Source organism: Empidonax traillii, unplaced genomic scaffold (assembly GCF_003031625.1).
Source record: "Empidonax traillii isolate 1590-97213 ecotype Southwest subspecies unplaced genomic scaffold, ASM303162v1 scaffold447:size986111, whole genome shotgun sequence".
Lineage (NCBI taxonomy): Eukaryota > Metazoa > Chordata > Aves > Passeriformes > Tyrannidae > Empidonax > Empidonax traillii.
In genome coordinates this window covers 325,275-349,748 of record NW_020955640.1, presented here as the reverse complement: position 1 = coordinate 349,748, position 24,474 = coordinate 325,275, and the positions used below count along the sequence as shown (strand labels likewise).

At 40.9% G+C, this 24,474-nt stretch overlaps 1 protein-coding gene across 7 annotated transcripts; it reads right to left on the bottom strand.

The window, feature by feature from the left end:
* Window positions 1-1,006: 1,006 nt before the first annotated feature.
* On the bottom strand, window positions 1,007-24,446 carry PANX2 (pannexin 2). Of its 7 annotated transcripts, XM_027894900.1 has the most exons (5): window positions 23,946-24,446; window positions 23,301-23,602; window positions 4,734-6,185; window positions 3,698-3,771; window positions 2,751-2,858 (listed from the first exon to the last, which is right to left on the bottom strand). In XM_027894900.1, the coding sequence occupies exons 2-4, from the start codon at window positions 23,524-23,526 to the stop codon at window positions 3,740-3,742; spliced, it is 1,710 nt and encodes a 569-aa protein (XP_027750701.1). In that variant the 5' UTR covers window positions 23,527-23,602; window positions 23,946-24,446; the 3' UTR covers window positions 2,751-2,858; window positions 3,698-3,739. The 7 variants fall into 7 exon arrangements, 6 of the variants coding, with proteins under 6 accessions (XP_027750696.1, XP_027750697.1, XP_027750698.1 ...); XM_027894895.1 differs by lacking the exon at window positions 3,698-3,771 and having other exon boundaries at window positions 1,007-2,858; XM_027894899.1 differs by lacking the exon at window positions 2,751-2,858 and having other exon boundaries at window positions 3,771-3,859.
* Between the last annotated feature and the right edge of the window lie 28 nt (window positions 24,447-24,474).

Here is a 24,474-nt window from a genome sequence, read left to right as displayed (position 1 = left end):
TGTGCCTCACTCCCCTTCCCTGTCTGCAGCACACATCCTGTGCCGTGCTGCTGTTTTGGTATTGGGCTGTTCAGGCCAAAAAGGCTGGGCACAACTGATGTAAGGCGGAATGGTGGCTTTACATGATGTGAATCACATGTCCCGCATACTGCTTATCATAAAATCCCAATTGCGTATAACTAAGTGTGATGGACAGAAATTTGTTTGGATAGGCTGGTTGAGCCCTGCTATCACTTCCCTGATAAACCAGGACTGATGTTTTAAACGAAGTGTTTTCCTGCCACATAAGGGAAAAGGTTGATAAGCAGCAGATCCTGTGGAGGAGGGGCAATGCTTTTTATCATGCCAATTTCCCCTCTACCATAAGGCTGACAGTGTAAAACTCCCTCCCAGGGGAGATAATCAGGGGCATTCACACGCCAGCCTGAAAGTATTCCTCCCTAAGGAAGGAGGCACAACAGGAACAGTTAAAAGAAGGGTCAAAGAGTGGCCATGTAATTAGACAAGGCCACAAACCATCAAAGATCCCTGAAGAAAACCCCTCCCCTGGGGAATTACTGGGGCATTCCCACATGAGCCTGAAAGTATACAAACCATCAAACTCTCTGTTGTGTGGGTCCTGACCCCAAAGGATCGAGACTGCCCTAATGACTCTGACACAGACATCAAAATTGCACTGATCAGGTCTCCTTGCTGGATCCATGGGTGGTGACATCTTTCCTCTTCACTATCTATTCTTGTTCTTTCCTTCTCTCTCTTTCTTATATCTTATATCTTTCTTCATCATAATTTTATAATTTTATAGAAAAAGAACCAAAATGGCTACATATATCCTTTCTGCTGCAACCAAATTGTTTTAAAATAAACCTGCCTCATATGTATATACAGGTCATTCAGTGTCATGTCACTCTAATCCACCCCTAGGGATTTATCGACAAGAACCTCGGTTCCCCTGCTTTAGAGTTGTGTTGTATCACTACACTAGGAAGTAGTACACATTAAAATATTCAGAATAATAGGTATTTATTTTCAGTGCTATTTTCATTAAATATTGGTATAATATATGCATGTCTGAGGTAATAAATTAAAAATAAACTCAAGATTTCAGTCCCATATTTGTGCTGCATATTTTTTTCTACCATTATACATAATTTTGAAGCAAACACACACAGTCTGTAATTCTGAATGCAGGTAGGAATATTATTTTAACACAGTCACTTTTTGTTTCACTATAATTTTGCTGAGAATGGTTATTGCATGATACACTTTTAATAGATGTTTTAGTTATACTATAGTTTTCTATTAAATCACACATACCGTAATTATAGGAAGATGGGCATGAAGATGTGCTTTGAGCCAAGGATGGCAAATATTGAATCAGAGTGATAGCTCATACCGCAGGATTATTGTCTGCCTGCACTAGAGCCCAGATCCAGCAAAGCCATTTCGGTGTGTGCTTAGCTTTAGACATGAGTCCTTTGTCACTTTGTCACCCATGGCCTTGAGTGTTTGCTGAATCAAGGACTAGCCAAATCTGCAGAACTGAATTCATAGACATCTTTAACTGTGTGTTATTTGAAAACAGGTTTGCTGGTTTCATGTTTTGTAAGATATTTTGTAATGACCTCCATAAGATTTTTCGTATCAGTGAAGCACCCATGAAAGTTTCTAACCTGGTTCATAAATACACTATGAAAAAATAAGCAGCTACAATGACTCTCTTCGACACATTTTGTTAAAAGTAACACCTGGTTTGAAAAGTTAATAAAGTAATTTTTTCCATGGTAAAATATATTTAAAAAAATAAACTCTTAATTTAATCATCTTCCATCAAACATATAAGCATGTTAAAGGGCGGGGCATACTTCAGGTATTTTCATTTATAAATGCAAGAGATTGAGTGAATCAATCTTTTTGCACTTACATGCTGGTGGTAGTAAGGCCCTTTCAGCTAAGTCTCCATCAAGTCCAACATCAGTGAGCTAAAGAAACAAACAAAAACAAATTTTGCTTGCATATAATTTTTTCAAAATCCTGAATTAAAAAAAAAATCCTCTCTGCTTAGAACTCTTATTTAACTGCTGCCATTAAAAAAGTATACCTCACCTCCATGTTGTTTTAACTTTAATCAGTAATTCTGAATGCAAAGGATTTAAACACTCACTAAAATTGCTGTGGAAAGCCATCAGACTCCTAGTCTTCATAAATTGTGCTAATTCCCATTTAAATCAGGAAGCTATTGTTTAGAGCTACAGCTAGTGGTTGTCTTAGTGTTAAAGGTCTATTTCCACCAGAATTTCTTTACTCTATTTCGCAAATAACTGACAGTGCTCATGATGTGATCTTGAAAAACCGTTTGGTGTTATCAGCAGAAGCTATAGTCTGTGCGAAAACTCTCCATGCTCATGCAGTGAGTTGCATTGCTGGGGGGACCGTGTTCTGCACTGTAGTGGTCTCAGGCCCAGCCACAGGGGCCAGCTGGGCAGCCCGAGGCCTTCAGTACTCCACCGAGCTCACAATCGCCATTGGCTCGTCAAACGTTGCCAACCTTATCTGCTTTGGGGTAGGGATGGAGAGAATCTCCCCGGTGTCAGTCGGTGAGTGAATCCCGTTGTCCATTATGTTTGAAACCTCCTCCTCATGGTCCTCGTACAGCGTGTTGATGTGCAGCAAAGGGTGGGCTGGGTTGCAGTTCAGTGCAGGTGTTGGCTCTGGCTTGCCCTGGTTCAAAGCCATACTGGTGGCAGCAGCAGTTGTGGCTATATGGTTGTGGTTACACGTGACAAAAGCTGCAGCAGCAGGCACAGTTCTGCATGTCTCAGATGAGTACAGGATCTCTTTTGCAGGATGAGGAGTGTCTAAAAGAAAACAAAACAGCCAGTTAAAGGACAGGTAGTCTTTCACCCTTCCAGTCCATCAGTCAGGAGTGTCCTGAACCAATAAAAGTCATTGGCAGGTTTGCCACTGATTTCAGTGGGATCAGAAGTGGACCCTGAGCTGAATTTTCATGGGACCCCTTGAGAAATCCAACAGGACTGTTTCAAAACAACAGGGCTGTACGTTCAGGGAAACAGGACAAACAACAAATGGGGTGGGTAAATCTGGCTGGTTTTTTATGCATGCTCATGCTTTCTTATGTGAATGATATTTTTGTAAAATGATGAAAAAAACCAACTGAAAACTATATTTTATTCCCCTCTACACTCCGGCCGGTGTTTTATAAATGTTATGATTTAATGTTTTGACAAGCATTATGACTATTGAAATCCACAGGATGGAATACAAAAGGCACTGGTACTTTCAATGGGAAAAACTAGTGGTTACACATCGTAAGCCACTTGTCTTCAGAAAGAACTCAGCAATTTGACATTAACTGATGTCTCTTTCCAGAAATTATAAGTCTACCTTACCTGATGGACTGCAATGTAGGTCTAACTCAAAAACAAAGCTGAATTTTTTTTAATGCAAATGGGGAGTCACAGAGCCCCAAAACTCCTGTAATTATTTCTTGCCCTTAAAATATTAAAGCACTAATTTAAATGAAGGTAATTGAGACCAGAAAACCCCAGCAATTTTGAGGAGTTGAAATCAGAGCAGGTAACTGGATAAGGAATGCTGCAGAATAGCTCACATGCACATTGGGGAGTTGGAGGGCTCTAAGGAGCATAGGGATTTGGAAGTGACAGAAACTTTATACCTCAAATCACTTCTTTGCTGGGCAGTGGGGTGACGGTAGATGTCAGTCTGTCGAAGCCCAGAGGGAGGTCTTAGCTTGTAATGAGATGAGAGCCATTGCTTTAAGTATGTACAGATTTTTCTGTAACTTCAACTGCATAGTGCTTCTTTCTTATATCAGTAGCTTACAAAAATAAACAAGAAGATATCTGTCTATCACTCTATCTACTGATCTATCACTTTTCTTAATGTTCAAATGGCTTTCCTCATCACTCTAACACCCAGCAATTACTGATATATATGAAACACTCCTTTGAGTTAAGACAGGGACAGGCTTTCCAGGAAACACATAGGAAACTGAGGCACAGAAAGAGCATCTCCTGAGAGGCCACACAGGAAGGGAATGGCAGAAATCCTGAATCCCTGACCAGCACCCACACTTCAGACCATCCATCCTCTGGTCCACATGAGACACAGGACAATTTAAAGCATCTCTTGTGTGAAGGACAATGTCAATGAGCTGAGTTGTGACTTCCGAGGTGATAAACATACGCCAACCTGTAAGAGTTGGTAGTCGAGAGATTTTTGTTCTATAGGCAGCTTTAAATGCCATTACTAGTGTTCCACATACTCCTAAGGGGCTATTACTGATCAGAGTACTGCTCATCTATTATGGAAGTTTCCATATGACTTGAAAATAAGGCATGTTTGAAACGTGCCAGGTGCTGGTAGAGAATGAAGGGTATCATAGAGGCCAAATGCTCCTCATTTCCTTGGCAAGGCATGACCACATTTGTAGTGGTCATGCTTACATTTAAAAAACTAACCACATCAACAGCCTGCAGCCTGTTTTGTACAGCTCTACTGTAATAATCCTTACCCTCCATATAGCTGTTAAAGAGAGGGAACCTCTATTTCTGAGACCTATAAGCCCTGAGATTAGCTATCCCAAAATCTAACAAGGCAGGTTAAATAATTCAGATAAACCTTGAGTTCCTGATGATTGCTATGCAAATTATGGTCTGTGGAGGTGGTATGGGCATTATGGCATACTGTACCTTTGAGAGAGGAGGTAACGTGTACTACAACGTTTTCTTCCTGGTTTAAAAATCCACCCTCTTGGCTTTTTGATGTAGGCATCGAGGGGATGGCTTGAACCTCTGGCTTGGGTTTTTTGCTACTAAGTATATATGGATGAACATCCAAGGAAAAGTGCCGTGTGTGCTTTTTTTCACTGCTTGTGCTTGGCATAGCACTTGACTCGGTTTTATGAGTGGACGATTGCTGTGAGGTTTTTGCAGCAGATTCTAACAAAGGAGCTATAAGGCTGTCTGTTGCTGTTTTTCTCCGCACAGGCTTCGGTTTATCAGGTTTATGGTTTTCAACCTTCATAATGGCTAACTGTTCCTTGAATGGCTGAGGAAGGGGATTGGTGGTTGGGATCCATTTCATCTTCTTCCTTGGTCTCTTAATGATGAGCTGTTCATTAGCATCAATGTCTGCTGGATCAACGCTTGGGTCTATTGTTTGGATCCCCGAATCACGCATAGTTGGAGTGGCATCATGATTGGACTGGGCCAACGCTGCAAGCAGCTGGCGTACCACGTTGTCGTACATCAGATCGCTCTCATTTGTAATAAAATCCAGACGGTTCAATGATTTTATGTGGTCCCTATTTTCATTACAAAACATGGCCAAAATATTGATATCACAAAACTGGGACTTCTGCCACTGTTTCTTGGTCTTTATTCCAACTTTGTTCAGTTTATCAAATATGAAGTTAGACTTGCGAAATATGAAGAGATGAATTAAGTTGATGAGGATTATCAAGTTCATGAAGCAGAGGAGAACAATATCTACACCAGCAATAATCCGCTGGAGCTGGACAGACGGCAGCTTACAGTTCACTCTGATGTGCAATTTGGAGCTGCTAGTTCTGTCTGGAGGCTCTCCTAGTGCACATGTAAATTCATTTTGCTTCTGTGTAGCATAGTAGGTAGATAAGTATGTGATTGGTATGATGCTTAAAAAGATGATGAACAGGTGTCTTGCAAGATAAAGCTTAGCCAAAAAGTTACTTCGCCCTCTTCTTTCCAGGTATTTCTCAAACAAGTTCTGTTCAGGGCTTTTTTCCTTCTCTGCATTCTCAATAATTTCCCTTTTTTCTCTCTCGGTGATCCCTGGGCCTTTAGACTGAATCTGTTTCTCTATTTTTGGTGCCCGCCCTTCAGCTGCACGGTGGTAGCAGTTATCAATCTCCTGAAGCAAAAAATTAAGCTCTGAAGTCAACCGGGTGGAGGCAAGAAATTCCCAGCCCAGAGCTGGAATGTACATTATCCCAGCAAAAGCCAGCAGTGCATAAGGTAGGAACTTATGCTCAAACAAGGAGGGCCAGTGGCTGGCATCAACTCCTGGCAAGGCATCTTTTAATTCTGTCCAACAATATCCTCTGGCATACAAGGCTTGATCGCGGGTGAAGTTGTGTGGTGTATAACAGTATATTGGCTCCTCTGTATAACAGAGAGAAAAGTCACTGCTGTGCATTTAACCTACAAAAGGAGCTCTGGAAAATAAACATTTCAAATTATATCAATTTTATTTTACCATATCTTTACATGACCATTAAGCCCTCCGTGTCTATCAGCCAGCTTGGCCTGCACACATCCTCACAAACCCTAAGGCAAAACTTTTTACCTGGAAGTTTTAGAATGAACCTGAGCTAAAAATATCAGCAAGAAATACATCTTTTGGTTTAATTACATCTCTGAAAACAGTATCCTAACCAACTGTGACCTGAACTCTGCAAAGCTAAAAGACCTGATATTCACTACACGGTCAGTAGCTAAGGATGTTCCATGCAAATGCTGAAATTTAGATGAAATTTAAGGTTCATCCTAGCTGAATATTCTTCTAAATAGGAAAAAGTTAAATTTAGCTGAAAGCAATGTTTTTAATACTTACTAACAAAGTCAACTCATTTGATATGGTAAAAAAAAAAAAAGAAATTTACAACAAAGATTTAGTCAGCTGTATCCCTCTTAGGTAACATTCTTGAATTAAAGTGTGATTGATCAGGACAGAATCTGGTGTGTTACCAATTTCTTGCTCTGAAAATTTAATTGTACATTAGAAACTGTAACATTTTTTTTTTTACACAACATGTAATTAAACAGTGGAACTCACTGTCATACATTATTATAGAAGAAACAAATACTGTGGATCAAGAAAGCAGACAAAGTAATGGGAGAAAATGTATAGCAAGGATTATTAAATACCCAGCGATGCAATTTTTCCCTCAGGAAATGTTTAATCACAGGCTGCTGGAGGGGGGAAGGGTTTATCAAAGGAAATTACACTGTATGCTTGTTTATTTTACCCTTCTTGCTAAGTATTTGTTTTTTACCATCATCAGCAGGATGTTGGGATAAAAGGACTTTTGTCTTGATCTGGTAGATAAATTATGTTCTTACACAATCAGATTTTTCTAGCAATATATGAAAGAAAGATAGAAAACCTTGTGAAAGCTAGAGCATCATTAATTGCCCAAAGAACAATGACCATTATGACCCATTCAAAGAGGAAGACCATGTTTTCATGTTTTGACTGGTAGAACAAAGGGAATATATTTTACACTGTTCTGGTACACCTTTAAAAAAACCTCCCAAAATGAGACCCATAGGAAGAAGGCACGTTCTCCTGACTTGAAAATCACTCAAGAACACCAAGCCTGTTCCAGTTCTGAATGCAGTCTACAGTCCAGATCAAGAACAGTTTACTGGAAGGGAGTGGTAGCACTGTTCTCTTAATAATAAAAATAATAAAAAGAAATAATAAAGTATCATGTTGTTTGATAACAATAAATAGCATATTAAAAATTAATAGGCAAGCAAAAATCCTAATCTTTCTGGCTTAACAGATGACTCCCTATTGGACCAGTTACTTTTCACGTGTGAGCAAATCAAAAGCTATTTCTTTGGTGTGGAGGTATAAACCTCTTCTGTGACTTACAGAGATCAACATACTGATAACTGCACAAAAATTGTGGGATTTTTTTTTTAAGTGACTCAGTGAGAATTCTTTTCTAAAAATACTACCAATTTAAACAGAGTTGATAGAATAAATGCTGCTACCCAAGACAGCATGTACACTGAATAAGCCCTGCAAATTCTTTAATGTCACTTCTAAAGACTATTTTAAAATGAGCTAAGTTCAATCTTAGAGGAGAGCTTAAAGCACTCTAAAGTTACACAGCTTCTCATTTAGACTATCTTGTGTACTCACAGACACGTGTTACAAGAAAAATGCTCACTGAGTCCCCTGGTTTCAGTAATTTACATGCCCTCTGAACCCTACCCATGAAGGGATGCATACAAAAAATTTCATCTCCTACTATCAAAGACTTATTCTGGTTTCCCAGGAGATGAAATAGATTCCTATGTGAAAATGTTCCCATGGGGAAATAAAAAAGGTAAAGCAGCATGCTACGTTTCTCATAAGCAGAATTTTTAAAATTGGGTGTCCCTAAGCTCAGTAGAACTTGCCAATATGAAACAGAGTTTCCTGTGGCATACATGGATTGATTTCTCCTCGGTCTCAACATCACAAATACTTTGGAAAACAGCAACGAGCATTCATACAAGTCATTCATAAGGATTATTTTTTGATTCATGTATCAGTTGCTATTGTCAAATAAACTGAACAGTTCTTCCAGTTCTGTTCACTGAGACCTGAAAGCTAAAGTGACTTTTGCTAAAATTGTATATTTATACAACAATTCAATATATATTTATTTTATTAATAAAAAAGGAAAAAAGTTAAAATGTCTTAACATTTACATTTACATTGGACAGATACACTAAGAGACTAAGGCTGCACCCTATCCACTGCCACTGCTTCAGAGAAAAAAGTCTGAAGAGCTTCACAACTCCAGCTTGAACTGACAAACTGCATTACAGGCTACTAAATGGGGCTGTCCCAACCAGTAGAGATAGCAAACGTCATTTTACAGGAGTTTGTTTCCTTTTCCTATGTTAAGCATGTTTTTATCTGATCCCATTGCATGTTAAGTTGTGAAAGATCTCTAATTTATTGGGTCAGTTGAGCATGGTGTCCCATTCTGTAACTTGTTGATACTAGTCTAGAATTTTCCTTGCATATTTGTAAAATTGACATGATTTTCACTGTACTCCAGTAAATCCCAAGACCCTTCAGATGAAACTCAAATCCTCTGTGGAGTCAGGGGGACTTCTGGTAACTGATCAAAGTGGTAACAGTGGGGTTACAATTTAATTTTATTCAAGTGTTTTTTTTCTAATATAGAATCATAGAATGGTTTAAGTTGGAAGGGACTTTATAGATCATCTAGTCCCAAGGGACACCTTCCACTAGACCAGGCTGCTCCAAGCCCCATCCAGCCAGCCTTGTGAACATTTCCAGGGATGTGGCAGCCACAACCTTTCTTGGCAATATCTTGGAGCCGTATGCACTGTCAGAGAATGCCACTAATTTTGGTAAAGTTATTCCACAGGGACATTTAGCTTAACTCTCTCAGTATAGGACTTGATTCACAAAGCATAGCATTAGCTTCAGGAAGCTCTCCTAGAATATGGTCCAGAAAATGGCAGAGAGGAATTCCCTTCCAAACTGATTCAAAGCAAAAGACCCATTTAGGTGTTGCCTGGAGGAAGAGCCTGTCTCCCTCTTCAGCAGATCAATTTTTTTTTTTTTAACAGTGTTCTCCTAATAGGTAAGTAGTATTAAAAAGAAAAGGCTGCAAGACTGTTAAAATCATAGCTCTGACTAGGATGCACTATTAAAAAATGTATTTGTTTTTAACTCTATATCATAAATATAGAAAGTTTCAACTGATACTCTTATTTCACACTGAAAATCCTCAAGCAGTTTAGGAAGCTTCTTTTTCATATAACCATTCCAGTCACCATGAAACACAGCTTTTTCCTGAGACTCTGCAGTTGAATTGCATATGGCATAGCTCTTCAATTGTGTAGGAAAATACAGCAGAGTAAGGTGCTGTAAAGAAAATTTTTTAAAAGCTTAGGGAGCATTATTATGGCTGAGTGGATTGGTCATCCTCTCAATGTTGTTTAGTCTAAAGCCTATAAAAATAATCTATTTCTCTGCTCCTTGAGAGCTACATTCCTGTGAGCTCAAGGGACAGAAATTTCTATTAAATAATCCAGAAAGCAAGGTCATCACCTCCAAAAAAATATTTTGCCAGTTCCAAACAACTAGGAAAAGGTGGTTAAGGGTGGATATAAAGCTGTGATTTGCCCATATGTGCTTTTTTAGCAAAGGCAAAATAAAGATAACTAAGCTGCCATGTTATTGGTGGATGGAACACTAAACTTTTCTGCAGTAAATGCGATGGCTTACTGCAAAATTTTTAGTTCTGATGTTTAGAGTAAAGTCTCAGTAAGTTCAAGTCTGAAAGTTCACCCACAGGAATGTGTTAACTGCATGCCAGAATATGAAGTTCAACACAGTTTCAGAAAAAAATCAGTAGGAATACCCAAGAACAAGTCCTGTCTTCAGTAATACTTTCCTACAGGCACCATCATTCTCAGGAAATGTCCCTTTGAATAATTAAGTATATTAATTATTAACGAAGTATATTACACTTTTATCTTATACTGACTTGAGCATAAAGTGCACACTAAGATGATCAGTTTCCCTTTTTTCAATTTGTTGGTTGTACATAAATACATTTTATCCTGCTCATTATGCACATAAGTAGCTTTCAAATATCTGCAAAACTAGTCTCTAGGACAAGGTATGAAATATCTCTCACTGAATTCTTTCAGACATGCAATCAAGATGAAATAATTGATACAGAATTACTTAGTTGTGTAATATAACTGATTATGTTATGCCACTTGAAAAATTAAAGTCCCTTGGCAGCTAAGTGTTTTCACATCCCATAAGCGCTACTTAAATGAGAAAAAATTACTAACAGGAGGTACAAAGGGCATACTTCAAGAGAAGGAAAATGCATGGCTGTGAAAAGACAGGCAAGGTAGGGAGAGGGACAAAGGAAGGGGCTGTGCTCGAAAAACTCTTTCTAAAGAATCTAAACAGACAGTATGAAAAGATGGAGGAAAGGCAAATTATGGAAGCTAGGAGCTGCCAAGTCTGCTGCCTTTTAGAAAAGTCTCTGAGAAATGCTTATGGGCTTCCTGCAGGTACAGGCTCCCACTCCTACTGTTGCCAATCCAAGGTCTGCCACCTCCTTTCAGTGGTTCCCCAACTATTATACTCTAATACACCTTCAACTGCCCTCTTCGAGAGGCCCTGAATTAAATACCAGCTGTCAGGCTGCAATAGCTAGGCATGAAAATATGTTTGATAAAAAATATCCTGCTAAATTTCAAACTGAAGTTACAATACCACAAGCTCTGAATTCCTCAAGAAAAGGGATGGGGTTGGGGTTGAAACTCCTGTGAAACTTCCCACTACAAAAATGAAACTCAGATCTGGAAATGGAGTCAGCAATGGAAAAATCTGATAACTGCTATTCTAGACCATTCCCTGAAGTTATACCCCAGTGTAGAATGATGGAAATGCTGCTGGGAACCTCAGAAGTTACTCAGTCCCACATCCTATTCGAAGCAGGATCTAGACTGATTTCAGACTAGCTTGATTAAGGCTTTGTCAGTCTGAAAACCTTCAAAGATGGAAGATGCCTGTGCATCCTGTTCTGATGCTTGATTGTCCTCAACGTGAACTTCCTTTTTCTTTAAGTCATGTCTAGCAAGAATGGCTGATTCATGCAAGAATAATTTTTTTCACTTTTGAGAAATGTCCATTTCCAAAAATGAAAGCAATGGCCAGTTGCATTAGGAACACATCAGGTAAAATATGGCTAGAAGGCTATAATTGATATACACTGAGCTCAGGCCTCAGTACTGCACCTCAATCGAAGGAAGAGATACCAGCAGCGCAGTTTAACAAGGAAGCCGTGTGTGTTGTGTGTGAGTGTGTGTGCACTTGTGTGTGTATATTTGCCTATCCATAACATGAATCACCTTGCAAAAAATGTGACCTGGGTCATGGTACACTGAAATGAAGCTATCAAGAAAATATGAAGTCGTAGATACGTATCATTCTCCATTGGCTATGCAAGTTTTTACAGGTCTTCCCAGGAAAGTGAGTGAATTGCACCTAACACATTCACTAGCCCCTTAAAAACAAAGACAACAATGGCAATCTCTCAGCATTCAACAGTAGAAAAAGTAAGACCTGCTCCTAAAAAGACTGAAGTGATTTCAAGAATTGGGCATTTCCCTTGAAGCCAGTGGGATTACTCACAGTGTATAAAATCTGGTATGTGCATCTCTCTTTGGCAAACTGATGCTGTAGTGGGGTCAATTTCAAGCTCTAAAATATTATTATGAGCAAAAGTTGTTTAAATAAATAAGGAAAACAAATTTAGCTGCTTTGGTAGGCATTACAAAGTAAGAAAAGAAAATATTAGTAATAAACAATATACACCCCTATGTAACAGGGCAAATGACTTTTTACACCTGCTGCATTCCCAGCGGAATGAAGTATAGTTACCCAAAGCAATATATAAACCATAGTAACAAATTGTGCATGTCTCCTGTGGCCTCCAGCTTTTAGAATTTACTCTGGAAAAAGAAATCACACCTCATTAATCTTCCAGCTGAATTGCATGATTTCAGGATTCCAGTGCAGTAAATCAGTAATGTAGAAGAAACAGTACAATTTTTTAACAGCAGACAGAAAAAAAGAGTCAGTTTTCAGAAAATGTAATTCAAATATGAAAAAAATATGAAAATTCTCGTGCTTGCTGCACCAAGGCAAAGGTAAGTATGCCTCTTGTGCAAAAAATTCTTCAAGGATCTAGAAGTAAATACTCAGCCTGACCACTGCAGCCCTACATGGGTATAGGCAGCAGAACTGGTGCTTAAATGCTGCTGAATGGGCTGCATCTCCCAGCCCCATGACAAGTGCCTAAATCCTCATACTGGAGACTCAAGCTAAGTATCAGGTAAGTATATTGATAAGTATACTTACTGAGTTAAATACACTATAGACTCACCCTAGCCTAGTGCTTCCTAGCAACTGGCACCTGCTTCTTGAAGAGGGCTGCTAAATATCCTCATACCTGAGCCCAACCTGCCTATGAAGAAAAGACAGCAATCCAGTCAAGATCTCTGAAGCACTCCTTGTACTCTCCACTTGTCTCTAAGGAGAAATTCAACATTTAGGTAGAATGTCCGAATCTCCCTGCCCATTATTGCCAGTGCACAGGTTTCTAATGAACAAAATAATTTAGAAACTGCCTGAATTCAGCAATAAATGCCAGTATTTGACAAGGGTATTCCTTATCATACTGCTGTCCTTACTTTGTGTCACATACGTGTAAGCAATCTTATACGCATGCCTCATTCATATTGGGTACTAAAAGGATTGCACAAGAAAGCAGCTAGCAAACTGTTTATTTTAAGAAACAGAAATAATTTATTTAGTACTTTCTCAGCAATTTTTAAACGGAAAAGAAGAAATGTCCTGGATCCTCTTCTCTCTGAAAAAAAATGGATAAAAAAAAAATTCATGTTACTAAGGCTGCAAATGTATTCTAAGAAGGTAAAACATTATCTAAACAGTATACTCGTTTTCCATTTCAGTTACATAGTCCACAGGGAATATGTAACTCTGCCTTGAATGTGATTTTAACAAATGCTGGCTAATACCCGAATTAACTGACAGCAAAAGGAAAAGCTCCCTTAATTTTAATAGTTTATTTCAACTACTTTATTTAAAGGTTATAAATTAGTACAGCATAGGGATGGATCCCTGACATTACTTTTGTGTATCAACTGTAGTCATATTTAACTCACCAAGTTTAGTCATATGAACAAGAAAACATCCATCAAAGTAAGCCTTAACTTAGCAAGCTAATTACTAAGAATTATTACTTTTATCAAAACAAAAAGACAATACCTTTAGCCTTCTTAGGGAGTATTCCTTCCAAAATCTGAATACAGGTTCCATGACCATGAAGTCTTCCTAAGGTACAAATTTCTCCATGATCAGCAAGGTAAGGTATAGCCTTTTTTGCCCAATCTCTGAAACCACTTGTCCTGTTTAAGAAAAAGATCTTGAAAAGAAAGTCCCTAAAGAAATGAGACAGGAAACCACTGCTCCTATTAAGTTTTACTGACCTATACTTTGCAAGGATTTATCATAATGAGTAAGAAGTAAACAAGCAGTTTCAAAGATGTATAGGTATTGGGTCACCCACAGGGGTAACTGCAGTGCAAGGGCCACAGCAAATGTCCCCGTATTTCCAATTTCGTTTTTCCTTGAAGGACTGTTGCTTGAACTGCATATATTTTAGATCTGCAGAATCAATAAATTAACAATGCATTTTCCTAGTGTATGTATAAATTTACAGAACTATATTCCCTGTATGTAACAAACACTTGGTCTTCTAAAAGCAGCTGGTATGATCAAGTTCCCTTATCAGCAATCTGAGGCTTAATGACTTGTAATACCTGCCCAGGTTAGTCAGGAGAAAAAGATACCTACTGCTACTTGGCTGATATGTTGAAGGCTGTTGGAGAAGGTTGTTCCAGAAACAGCAACTGTTTTGCAGAAGGTGCAGAAGCACCTAAGCGAAATCCCTTTGGCTGCTCCTGTAGAGGAACTTTCCTCAGTGATGACCTATCGTCCACCATGTGATGGCCATGCAGTATGGTGGTAACAGCATTGGAAAGAGAGCTTATTTATAGTGACTGTACTGTTGAACTTCACTACAGCATTTCTTTCTGTGCTCAAAAGAGCTCTGTGAGCACTCAGAAAACACCTGGAAGGAAATGACAATGTTTGTGTTTGTACAAAGAGCTCTGTATTATGCAAAGATTTGAGAGAAGGTTAGATCTGAATCTAAAGGAATGTATTCATCAAAACATAATTAATGAAATTCAGCCATGCAGGTAGTCCTACAAAAGAGATCTGAATAACATTTACTTCTAAATTTAGCATTTACATGAGGAGGTGTGTGGAATTTTGGTGAGGTACAGATCTTCTGCGTCGGAGAAGTGGTAAGGTGTGAAAATAACATTTTAATGTTTTGCAGAGATTAAAAAAAAAATGTTGGGGAATTCAAAAATTGTCCTCTACAGATGGAACTCCAAAGCAACTACACAAGCACCCAGACATTATGATAATATGGACTACAGAAACACCCAAAGTAAACTGCAAGAATAAATGCCAAAGTGAAATGAATTATGAAAATCCAGTGAAATTGATGATACATAAAAAAGGGTGGCTTCCTAAATCAAGGGTCAAGTGCAAAATACAACCACAGGAAGCAACAGGAAACAGTAGGTTTGGTCTATTGCACTACAGTTATTTAATGACTAGAAATTAAAAGGATGGTTTGTATTAAGTATCTCTTCGCATAAACACAGCACCCAGAAAACTTCATATTGAAAAAGAAGTAAAAGACCAATAGTTTGCTCATTAGGTAATAATATTATTTTAATAACATAGTATTTATAGGGCAGAGATGGCCAGTCTACTGCTTTTTGGAAAACTGGTTCCTCCATGTGTAGAGAAATTGGGTTTTGTAATGTATCACAACTGTTTTGATTCATCACAGCAGAGCCAGGAGAACTGGCTGCTCCCAGGGGCTCTGCCAGTTCCAGTGTGGAGGTCTCCTGACCTCCTGAAGAGATATGGATCTTGCAGAAGGTAAGGAACCTCAGCCTCATAATGTGAAGTAACTACTTCAGCATTTAACCGAAATGCTCCAGAAATAGTCTCTGAGCTCTAAGCTGCAAAAAACACCATGCATCTCAGCACCTGGCTGCAGCACTGCTCCAGCAACTGTGAATCTGCATGACAGGCACGGTGCCACTGAAGAAAAGCAAACAAATCCCCAAACCTTGCTATCGTAATGAACTACCGCATTTCCCGGTTCGAATGCAAGAGTATAATACATGCCTGGGACACAACCCCCAATGATATAAATATCTGCACTGAATTCAATGTTTTCCTTAGAACAAATCCTGTATCAGGTGAAACAAACGGCACCTCTACTCAAATTGTGCCGGCCTACTGTGAAATTATTCTGCTTTTGTAATTAAACGTGTATACCTACTGAGGGTGCCTACTGCAGTTATTTTTAATACTGACAGAACCCAAGTAACTCAGTGACTATGCAGATTCTTCCTGAAGAGCTTTACAGCTCTAAGAAACCACACACGCTGAGATTTCCTCTTTATCATGGATGCATGATTTCTATCTGGTTTAGAGACAACAGAGAGCCTCAAACACTTCAGGGTAGCTTTAAAAAACAGACTCAACTTTACCGTTATTTATTCATGAATTTTCTTCCTTGACAAAAGGTGAATAAATTAAGTAGCTCTTAAACAAAAACATTTTTTGACCATCTGTTTGAATTGTTGGTTACAATTGTTGATGTAGAAAGATAAAACTCATCCACATTTTGGACCTCTTCACATACATGACACTTGAAAAAATGAAGGGGTTAGTAGTGCATACAGGGTCTTTAAAGACCATATAATAAAACATGATGTATGTATGTTGATGAAGTTTGAGAAATGGAATTAATGACAGGAAAATATTTGTAGTTGCTAGGAACTGCAGTGCAGTGATTACACATGTATGGCTCATGCATTTCCTCAAGAATACTTTCTATTTACCATTTATCTGTGTAACTGCAAATCTTTAAATTATCAGAACTCACAGTCACAGCATGTATATCTTGTGCACACCTTGTGTTTGTATGTGAGTAAACTGCCTTTACTCTTTGGGAAAAGTCCCATCAGCAATGCAAACAGCCAGCAGTTGAACTGCAGCCAGCCCATGCTTGTATCATTTAATCCTTTTTAAAAATAAGCACTTAGAAAGCACTTAAAGGCAATGAGACACTCCTCAAATTCTCTTTTCTCTGCTAGTATTGCCTCAGAAACAATTTCTGCACTGGTGTCATCAGCTACACAAAATATTCTGGTCCTGTACTCTTAGCACTAAGAATAATCACTTGAAAAAACATCGTCTTTACTTTCTTACTGTATGTGGCTTTAAGTGCAGTTAAAGACAAAAAAGGGAAAACAAGATCAGAAGTCATCTATTAGATAAGTCACCTAAGTAAGTATATGTAAATATCCTGCCACAACTTGAAACAGAAATACAAATTAGAAAAGTCAACCAAAACCACAAAATAGAACTCCATCTCATAATACAAAAATCTGCAGCATTTACCATTTCAACCATACTACAGCATGAAAAGCAAAGAAGATACTGAACTCACGCATATACTGTATTACACAGTGAAGTAAGCATTGCTTATGTAAATCATTACAAAACAGAAAATAAAACACAAAAACTTGAACTGACCCTTCAGTCATTTAACTTACTGTCTCTTTCCATTGCTTTCTCATGAAATTTTTTTAGCAGAAGGATGGCAGAGGGCTGAGCTGCTAAGAGACATAGAAATACAGTATTTTTGAGCAACTTTATTTGTATTTTGTAGGCACTTTTTTATAAACCTAGCATAGAAATCAGTGCCACAGCTTGGCTTTTGACCAAAGTATAAAAATAAACTAGATGATTGCTTTGCCTTCTTTTAATAAAGTACTGTAACAGCTTCTGAGAGAAAAGCAAACATGACTGCAACATGGAAAGAAAAATTCACAGTAAATAGAAAGCATGAGGCACTGTACAAGGGGGATACGACTTAGCAATGCTTCGGCCAAATCAGTTTGGAAACCAAAATACTTCAGTATTGTGGAGATAATACATAACAAAATCAGCAACGCATTCTCCTTTAGGGGCCACCACTCTTTGGTCCCTTGCACGAAGAACTTCCCACAGACATTACTGATGGTGTTGCTTTTGAACCTGTCACAGCACTGAACTGGAATATTTAAACAACTCACTAAAACACTAAGTGATACAAACAAACTAAACAGCACATCATCAAAGTCAAGTATCTCTTAATCTACTGGATTGTAAAACAGTGGAAGTTCTACTTTGTGGAAGTTCAGCAAATACCATGAGACACTTCACTACAAAAGGCTGCCACCAGTAGCACTGTTGCCAGTCAGGGAGGACAGAACACAGCACTTGTTGACCCAGCAGCATCCTACTTGTAGTTGTGGCTTGTGCATACTACTAGTAAAAAAAGGGTGAGTAAAGGATAAAAAACTCATGGCACATCTAACAGACCCACTTCAAATTGGCAATGAATGTTGCTGTCTAATACTCCACATTCTGTGCATTTTGGAACGTAAGTGAAAGTGGTAAGGCAGTGTTTTAAAGGACTAATCTCTTTTTATATAGATCCATACCACTCCAGACTGACCATGCCTCGACAGGAGATACTGAAACATTATAACTAAAAACATGTGCCGAAAACCAACACAAACTGTAGGTGGACTATAACTACATAACTGAGATCCTTACCTACTAACATTTAATTAAAAGTGTGGTGGTTTACCATTTTTTTCACCAAATATTAACCAAAGGCTGGCTTCTGTTAACAAGGAAACACTTTAAATAAAAAGAACCTCAAAACCTTTATCGTAGGAAAGGGAACAATCCGGGAGGCTCCAATGCAGCTAACGTGAAAAGACAAAAGTGACAACCTATACTTACAGGCTCAAAATTTGCTTCACCACCAGCTAATACCTGGTATAATCACCTATTTGTGCACTGGGACAGCACAGTACTATCAAATCTGAACTCTCCATTCACATTGGTTGCATTTTACTTCTAGTTTGCACAGGAATAACTAAGTGCTCAAGTTGCTAGGAAATGAAAAGTTAGGTATGAGAAATCAAACCTTCACAGAGTCAAATAGAAGCACGGACCTTTGCAAAGCACTGCATATACATCTGCATGAGTGCTCCAGCAGATGCCTAAGACTATAGAGGGTGTGATGGGGGTCATCTCACTGTTCCGACAGAATTTCAAACATATTGTCATTCATATCTAAATAAAAAAAGTTGCTATCTTTAAAGCAATTTTATTTCCAAACAAAAACAGAGCAAACCAAAGTTCCATTGGGTCCACCAACTGCACACACTGTTATCTCAACAAGGACATTGCTACAGGAGAGGTTTCCCTTAGCCTATGCTGCCTTCTGTAGTCACCTTCACCAACTCCAGGAAATCAGGAAACTCAAATACAGATCCATCCACTAGGTCAGAGAAAAATTCCTCAAAAACTTTCCTTATTATCCTTGAGGTCAACATACACTGGCCCCTAAATAGAGAATGTGCTAGTTTTATGTTAAGTCTGTTCACAGGTGTGTTCTAGGAAGGGAAACAATATTCATTCTTCTCGCGTGCATGCCTGTGTGGACTTTCTTTGTGTTGGGTAGCTGAATATTGCTTCAAAATTATAATCACATGATGATCTTATGCCCAGTATAAATATGGCACATGGATTTATTTTAATTAACTTTCTAGGAGTGTCCTTTCTGGAATCACACTGGTTTGCTTGAAAAACATTAAAGGAGAATTGTGAGAGGCAGAAATAACAATGCAGGAGGTTAGCTGAGTGACTTTCTTTCCTCTTTTGAAAAAAGTTTAGGAAGTGGGGGCCAGTGCAAGAATCCCATGTTACTTAAGCCATCAGAGTGAACTCCTCTCCCCATTAAAATACGCAGTCAAACTCTTACTGCCTCCTTTGCAGCCTGAATTTAACTCTCAGGAGCATATCCTAGAAGTGTGTATGCCCTTCACTCTGCAGAGAGCTCAACTACACCCCAAATGCACTGCCATCTAGAAGCGAAGTTTGGAAACAAAATCTTACCTCCCAATAAAAATTGGTTATGTTACAGATTCATTTATAGGGCTAAAGTGAACCAAGGATGACAGCCCTTTGTTACCCTTGAGTAAGACTGTAAGGACACCAAGCATCCAGGGCTGCATAACACGGAACACGTCCAGCAGGTCAAGAGGTCCTCTCTCTTCTCGTGAGACCCCACCTGCAGTCCTGCATCCAGCTCTGGGGCCCTCTGCACAGGAAAGATCTGTTAGACTGGGTTTAGAGGAGGGTCATGAAAATGATCAGAGGGATGGAGTACTTCAGTGGAGGCTGAGAAGTTGTTCAGCCCAGAGAAGAGAAGGTTCCAGGAAGACCTTATTGCAGCCTTGCAGTACTTAAAGGGGGCTTTTAAGTCAGACTTTTTAGCAGGGCCCGTATTGACAGGGCAATGGTTTTAAACTGGAAGAGGGTAGCTTTAGATTGGACTCAAGGAAGAAATTCTTTACTGTGAGAGTGGGGAAGCACTGGAATAGACTGTCCAGAGAAGTTGCGGATGTCCCTTCCCTGGAACTGCTCAAGGCCAGGTTGGACACAGTTTTGAGCAACCTAGTCTAGTGGAAGGTGTCCACGTCCATGGCAGGGAGTTGGACTAGATGACCTTTAAAGACCCTTTCAACCCAAACCATTCCATGATTTCATGATACGTGTAATAGAAGAAAAGCACAATACCCAATTTAAAGTGTTTTGTAATGCATTAAGTTCAGATGGAATGTGATTTATTCAAAACATCAGAATAGTATCTGCTAAACAATGCCTTTACCTAAACAATGATTGCACTAAAACAACAAAATTAACTAAATAACTTTATCACTGGCCACAGGCAAAATACACTATATAACATATTATACTGCAGACATAATGATTTTAAGGCTGTTAATTACAATCTTTGAAATCAACAACACGCTCTTTTTTGTCCTCTGTCGTAGGGCTGAACTCTGCTTTCAAACGTGCTTCACTGCAGCCTCTGGCGCCAGAAGACTTACTGCTGCCCTGGGATGCCCAGGCTTCATGTGATGATGAGGTGCCTTCTGCACACCCCCAGGACACCTACACTGCTCAGCCAAGCAACTCCCACTACACTTGTTGCACAGACTGTACAGTTGCTCTTGACTGTGCTTTAAGCTACACTTTTCACTGACATAAGCTCAAAGGTAGATCAGAGAGATAAGAGGTTCTTATCTCCTCTACCCACTCATCATGCACGTCCTTTCAATGCTCAACAAAAAAGTTTTGTGAGAAACCACTGCTTTTAGACAACTACACTTTTATGTCTCGAGTGCACACACCATTGTTCCAAAAGTTTTACCAATACTGATTAAATAGGATGGTATAGCCCCTGGAAAAGTGGGTTGTTTTCAGTTTAGTGGCATGATGGTATCTTCCCAATGGTATCATTAACAGAATAAGGAATGATAACAAGTATCTGATAAGCACACAAGTGCCCAAAGCAAAGTTTGGGAAGCTGCTATGATATCCACAACAAAGGGGCAGTAGGTCCCTTACTCGATTTTATCAGCAAAGTTTGAACTTCCATACCTATTATTTAAATTGCACAGAAGGAGCAGTATCCAAAGCAAACAAACAAAGTTAGATGTTTTTCAAGATCAGCGACAGCGCATGGGTAAAAAACACAAACTACAGAATCAGTAGTAAGCATGTATCCAGCTGAGATGTTATTTCCAGTGTCAGTGTCTCTGGACAAGCTTGACTTACTAAACAAGTCGGAGTAAATACTGTTAAAGAGTAACATCTAATTCAGATCACATTTAAACTAATCAAGGTTTTGCTCTTGAACTCTGTGGAAGCAGAACTGAATCTAACCCCAAAAAAGAATCTATTTAGTTTTGTCAGAGCCTTAGAGTTTTTATATTACATTCTCTTGTATTTGTAATTTTTTCTTTTTTTCCCATATTATTTTTCTAACTGCAGACCATCTGAACAAACACATGACATCATATGAGGGAAGAATGTTACCCCACGTGTTCCCACAGACATAAGGGTGTTTTCTGCGATGCCTCATAAGCTTTGCCCTGGTAGGACACGATAGGCTACTGCTCTTATTGGGTCAAAGCAGAATACACAGACCATAAGTAGACAGTAGATAGTGCCTTAAGCCCTTCTGAAAAACAAATCTGGAACACAACTGTCAGCCTAGAGAACAGTCTCCCACATCACAAAATAAACTCAACTGCAGAAATATAAGCAGATGTGAGTAAATTCAGTAGACCCCCTTTCTCCCATGTATGTGTGGGGACCACAGTTTAGCCTTGCAGAGGGACATTCACTGTATAAATGTGAGTCTCTTAGACTTGACACTTCCTCCACAATCTGCAGTCTCAGATGACTTGTTCATGTGGAGCAAGTTACTGCTGTCTGAAGAAGCAGTGAGTCATCAAAGGCCTTCTGCTACGAAGCACTATGTAAAGGAACACACATGAAGGGGGGCGTGACCTTGCTCGCACCCAAGGTTAAGTTTAGGCCTACTGAGGTTCAAAACTGTACATCTCAAACAATATGAAAGCATGTATATAAGTAAAGATGCACTCTATTAGCTTACTTCTCTACAGAGGAAAGGATCACAAAACTTTTGCATTCCACAGTCCCCAAAGGTGACCTTGAATCCTGTCTTTCAGGATTATGAAGAGTTGGTTTCCACGTGCCCTGTAAACTTGGTTTCTCCAAGATACCCCCAGATGACCATCCAAAAAACAAGCTCTTATTAACTGTAGCTGATCTAAATCTTGATCTGTATTTTTTTAAAAAAAATGAAGGAGATTGAGAAAGTTTTAACTATATTTAAGAAAAATCTCCAGACTCCATTTGAAAGCAGTTATTTTTCTAGGTGATTTACCTTTTTCTCATAATGAAAACAAGTATTAGGGATATAAGTGCTGAAAGTCAATCCCAAAGTAGCCAATTCTCACTAACCTCACAAGGTACAGACTGCCAGGTCCGTCCCGTATATTAAAATGCTAATAATTTCCCACAGATCTTCAGTATGGAGCTTTAAGGGACATTAAAAGCAGTCATGCACTGGCAGCTACACTCACCAAGCCTATACTTCATAAAGCAAAACAATGTTTACATATGTGCTATGGCACAAAAGGTGTCATAACAGTTTACTGGATCACTAATTTTCAAGGCTCATCAAAATGCGACCTTCCAAGACTGGTGGTGACACCAAATCAAACCAGGCTTTTAAAATTGTTACTGGGTGTATGCGAGATGTAGGCCCTTAAGAGAAAGAGACACCGGTGATTTCCACTGTGACAGTATGGCAAAGCACACTGTGCATGTGGCTCCATATATAGTATCGGCCTCTCCTCAGCAGGCCAGTTAACACTCATCTTGTGGACGCCTGAAGTAACACCTGGCTTGACGCCAGCCAGGGTCCAGCTCAGAACCTGCTTAGGATCCACCTCAAGGAGCATTAACCTGCACTCTGTGTCACCCACGTCGGCTCTCAGCTGTTGCAGGGCAGCAGACACCTCTCTGCAGGTCAGTGCCCCGGAGGGTGACTGAGGACCCCTCCCCACCGCTGCCAAGGCGAGAGGCAGCAACTGCCCCGTCAGGGAGCGGCCACCAGGACAACGCTGTCCTGCCCGCCAAGGCGAGGGGCAGCGGCCGCGTCCTGGGCACAGGTGGCTCTCAGGCAGTGGCTGCTGCTGCCCTGCCACCGTCTCCACCCGCCCAGGCGAGGGTTGGCAGACACCTCTCAGCACCAATGGTCCCGCTCAGCAACCACTGGGGCACGGCCCTGACCGTCCTGCCGCCCTTACCCGCAAAGTTCTTGGTGAAGACGAGGGTGACGAGGAGGATGGGGATGAGGACGGTCCCGATGGTGACCACGCGGTCGAAGGGCAGCTCTAGCTTCAGCTGGAGGAGCAGAGCCGCCAGCGCGCCCGCCTTGTCATCCTGCTGCCCCGGCAGGATGAGCTCCTTCAGCTTCTCGCCCGCCAGCAGCGCCGTGGCCATGTCGGGGTGGTTATCGATGATGTGTTGCATAAGCAGCGGCGGCGGGCGGCCTCACGCCGCCGGGCCTCCCCGGGGACGGGCTGGCTGCGGGCGGCGCCCGCCCGGCCTGCGGGGACAACACCGACAGCGGTGACGGCGGGGCCCGGCCGGGCTGCGCTGCCGCAGCGGCACCGAGCGCTTCCCCGGCTCGGGCAGCGCGGGGCGGGCGGGCCGGGGGGACCCGGCGGCGGCGGCGGCAGCGGTGCAGGGCACGGCAGCCTCCGCTCCCCGCAGCCCTGCGGGGACGTGTCATGAGAGGCGGGCGACATGAGCTGCCCGATGGCAGCTGTGCCATTGAACGCTGCCTCCGCTTCGCAGCCCGCGCTACACAACAGCGGCGCCGCAGCCATGCAACCAGGCAGACCGAAGCCGCCTCCCTAAGTGCTGCAGACAAGGAAGGGGGCATTTACCTGGCAACTTCGGTTCCCTCGGCTCCCGGAGGATGTTGAGCGAAACCGATGGCTGCTACAGAAGAGCGGAAGCCGCAAATAAAGTTACACTGGACCTTATTGCCGAAAAAATGTCCTGCACCTCCAGAAGTAATAAAATCGCCCCGGGTGCGGAGCGGGAGGCGGATGACGCGCCTGATGCTGGTTACAGCAGCGGGCGGCTGGCGTTCTCACGGAAATGCCCGCCTGCACCGATCGGCGGTAACGTGCGGAGCAGTTCAAGAAGGGGCTCGCAGCGCCTGCGGGGAGGAAAAGGAGGAGGAGGCGGCGAGAGCAGCCTGGAATGAACTGCAGAGGTCCTTTAAGGCATCAAAGCGAGCAGCCGGAGCCTGCGGCGCCGGGCGCGGCCGCAGCAGGGCGGCCGGGAGCGCCGCGGCCGCGCAGGCGGTGCGGCAGAGGCAGAGGCAAAGGCAGAGGAAAGGCAGAGGCAGAGCACAGCCCGTGCGGGGCTGCGGAGCGCAACACGTTGCGGTGCCGGCCCCGGGCGCCG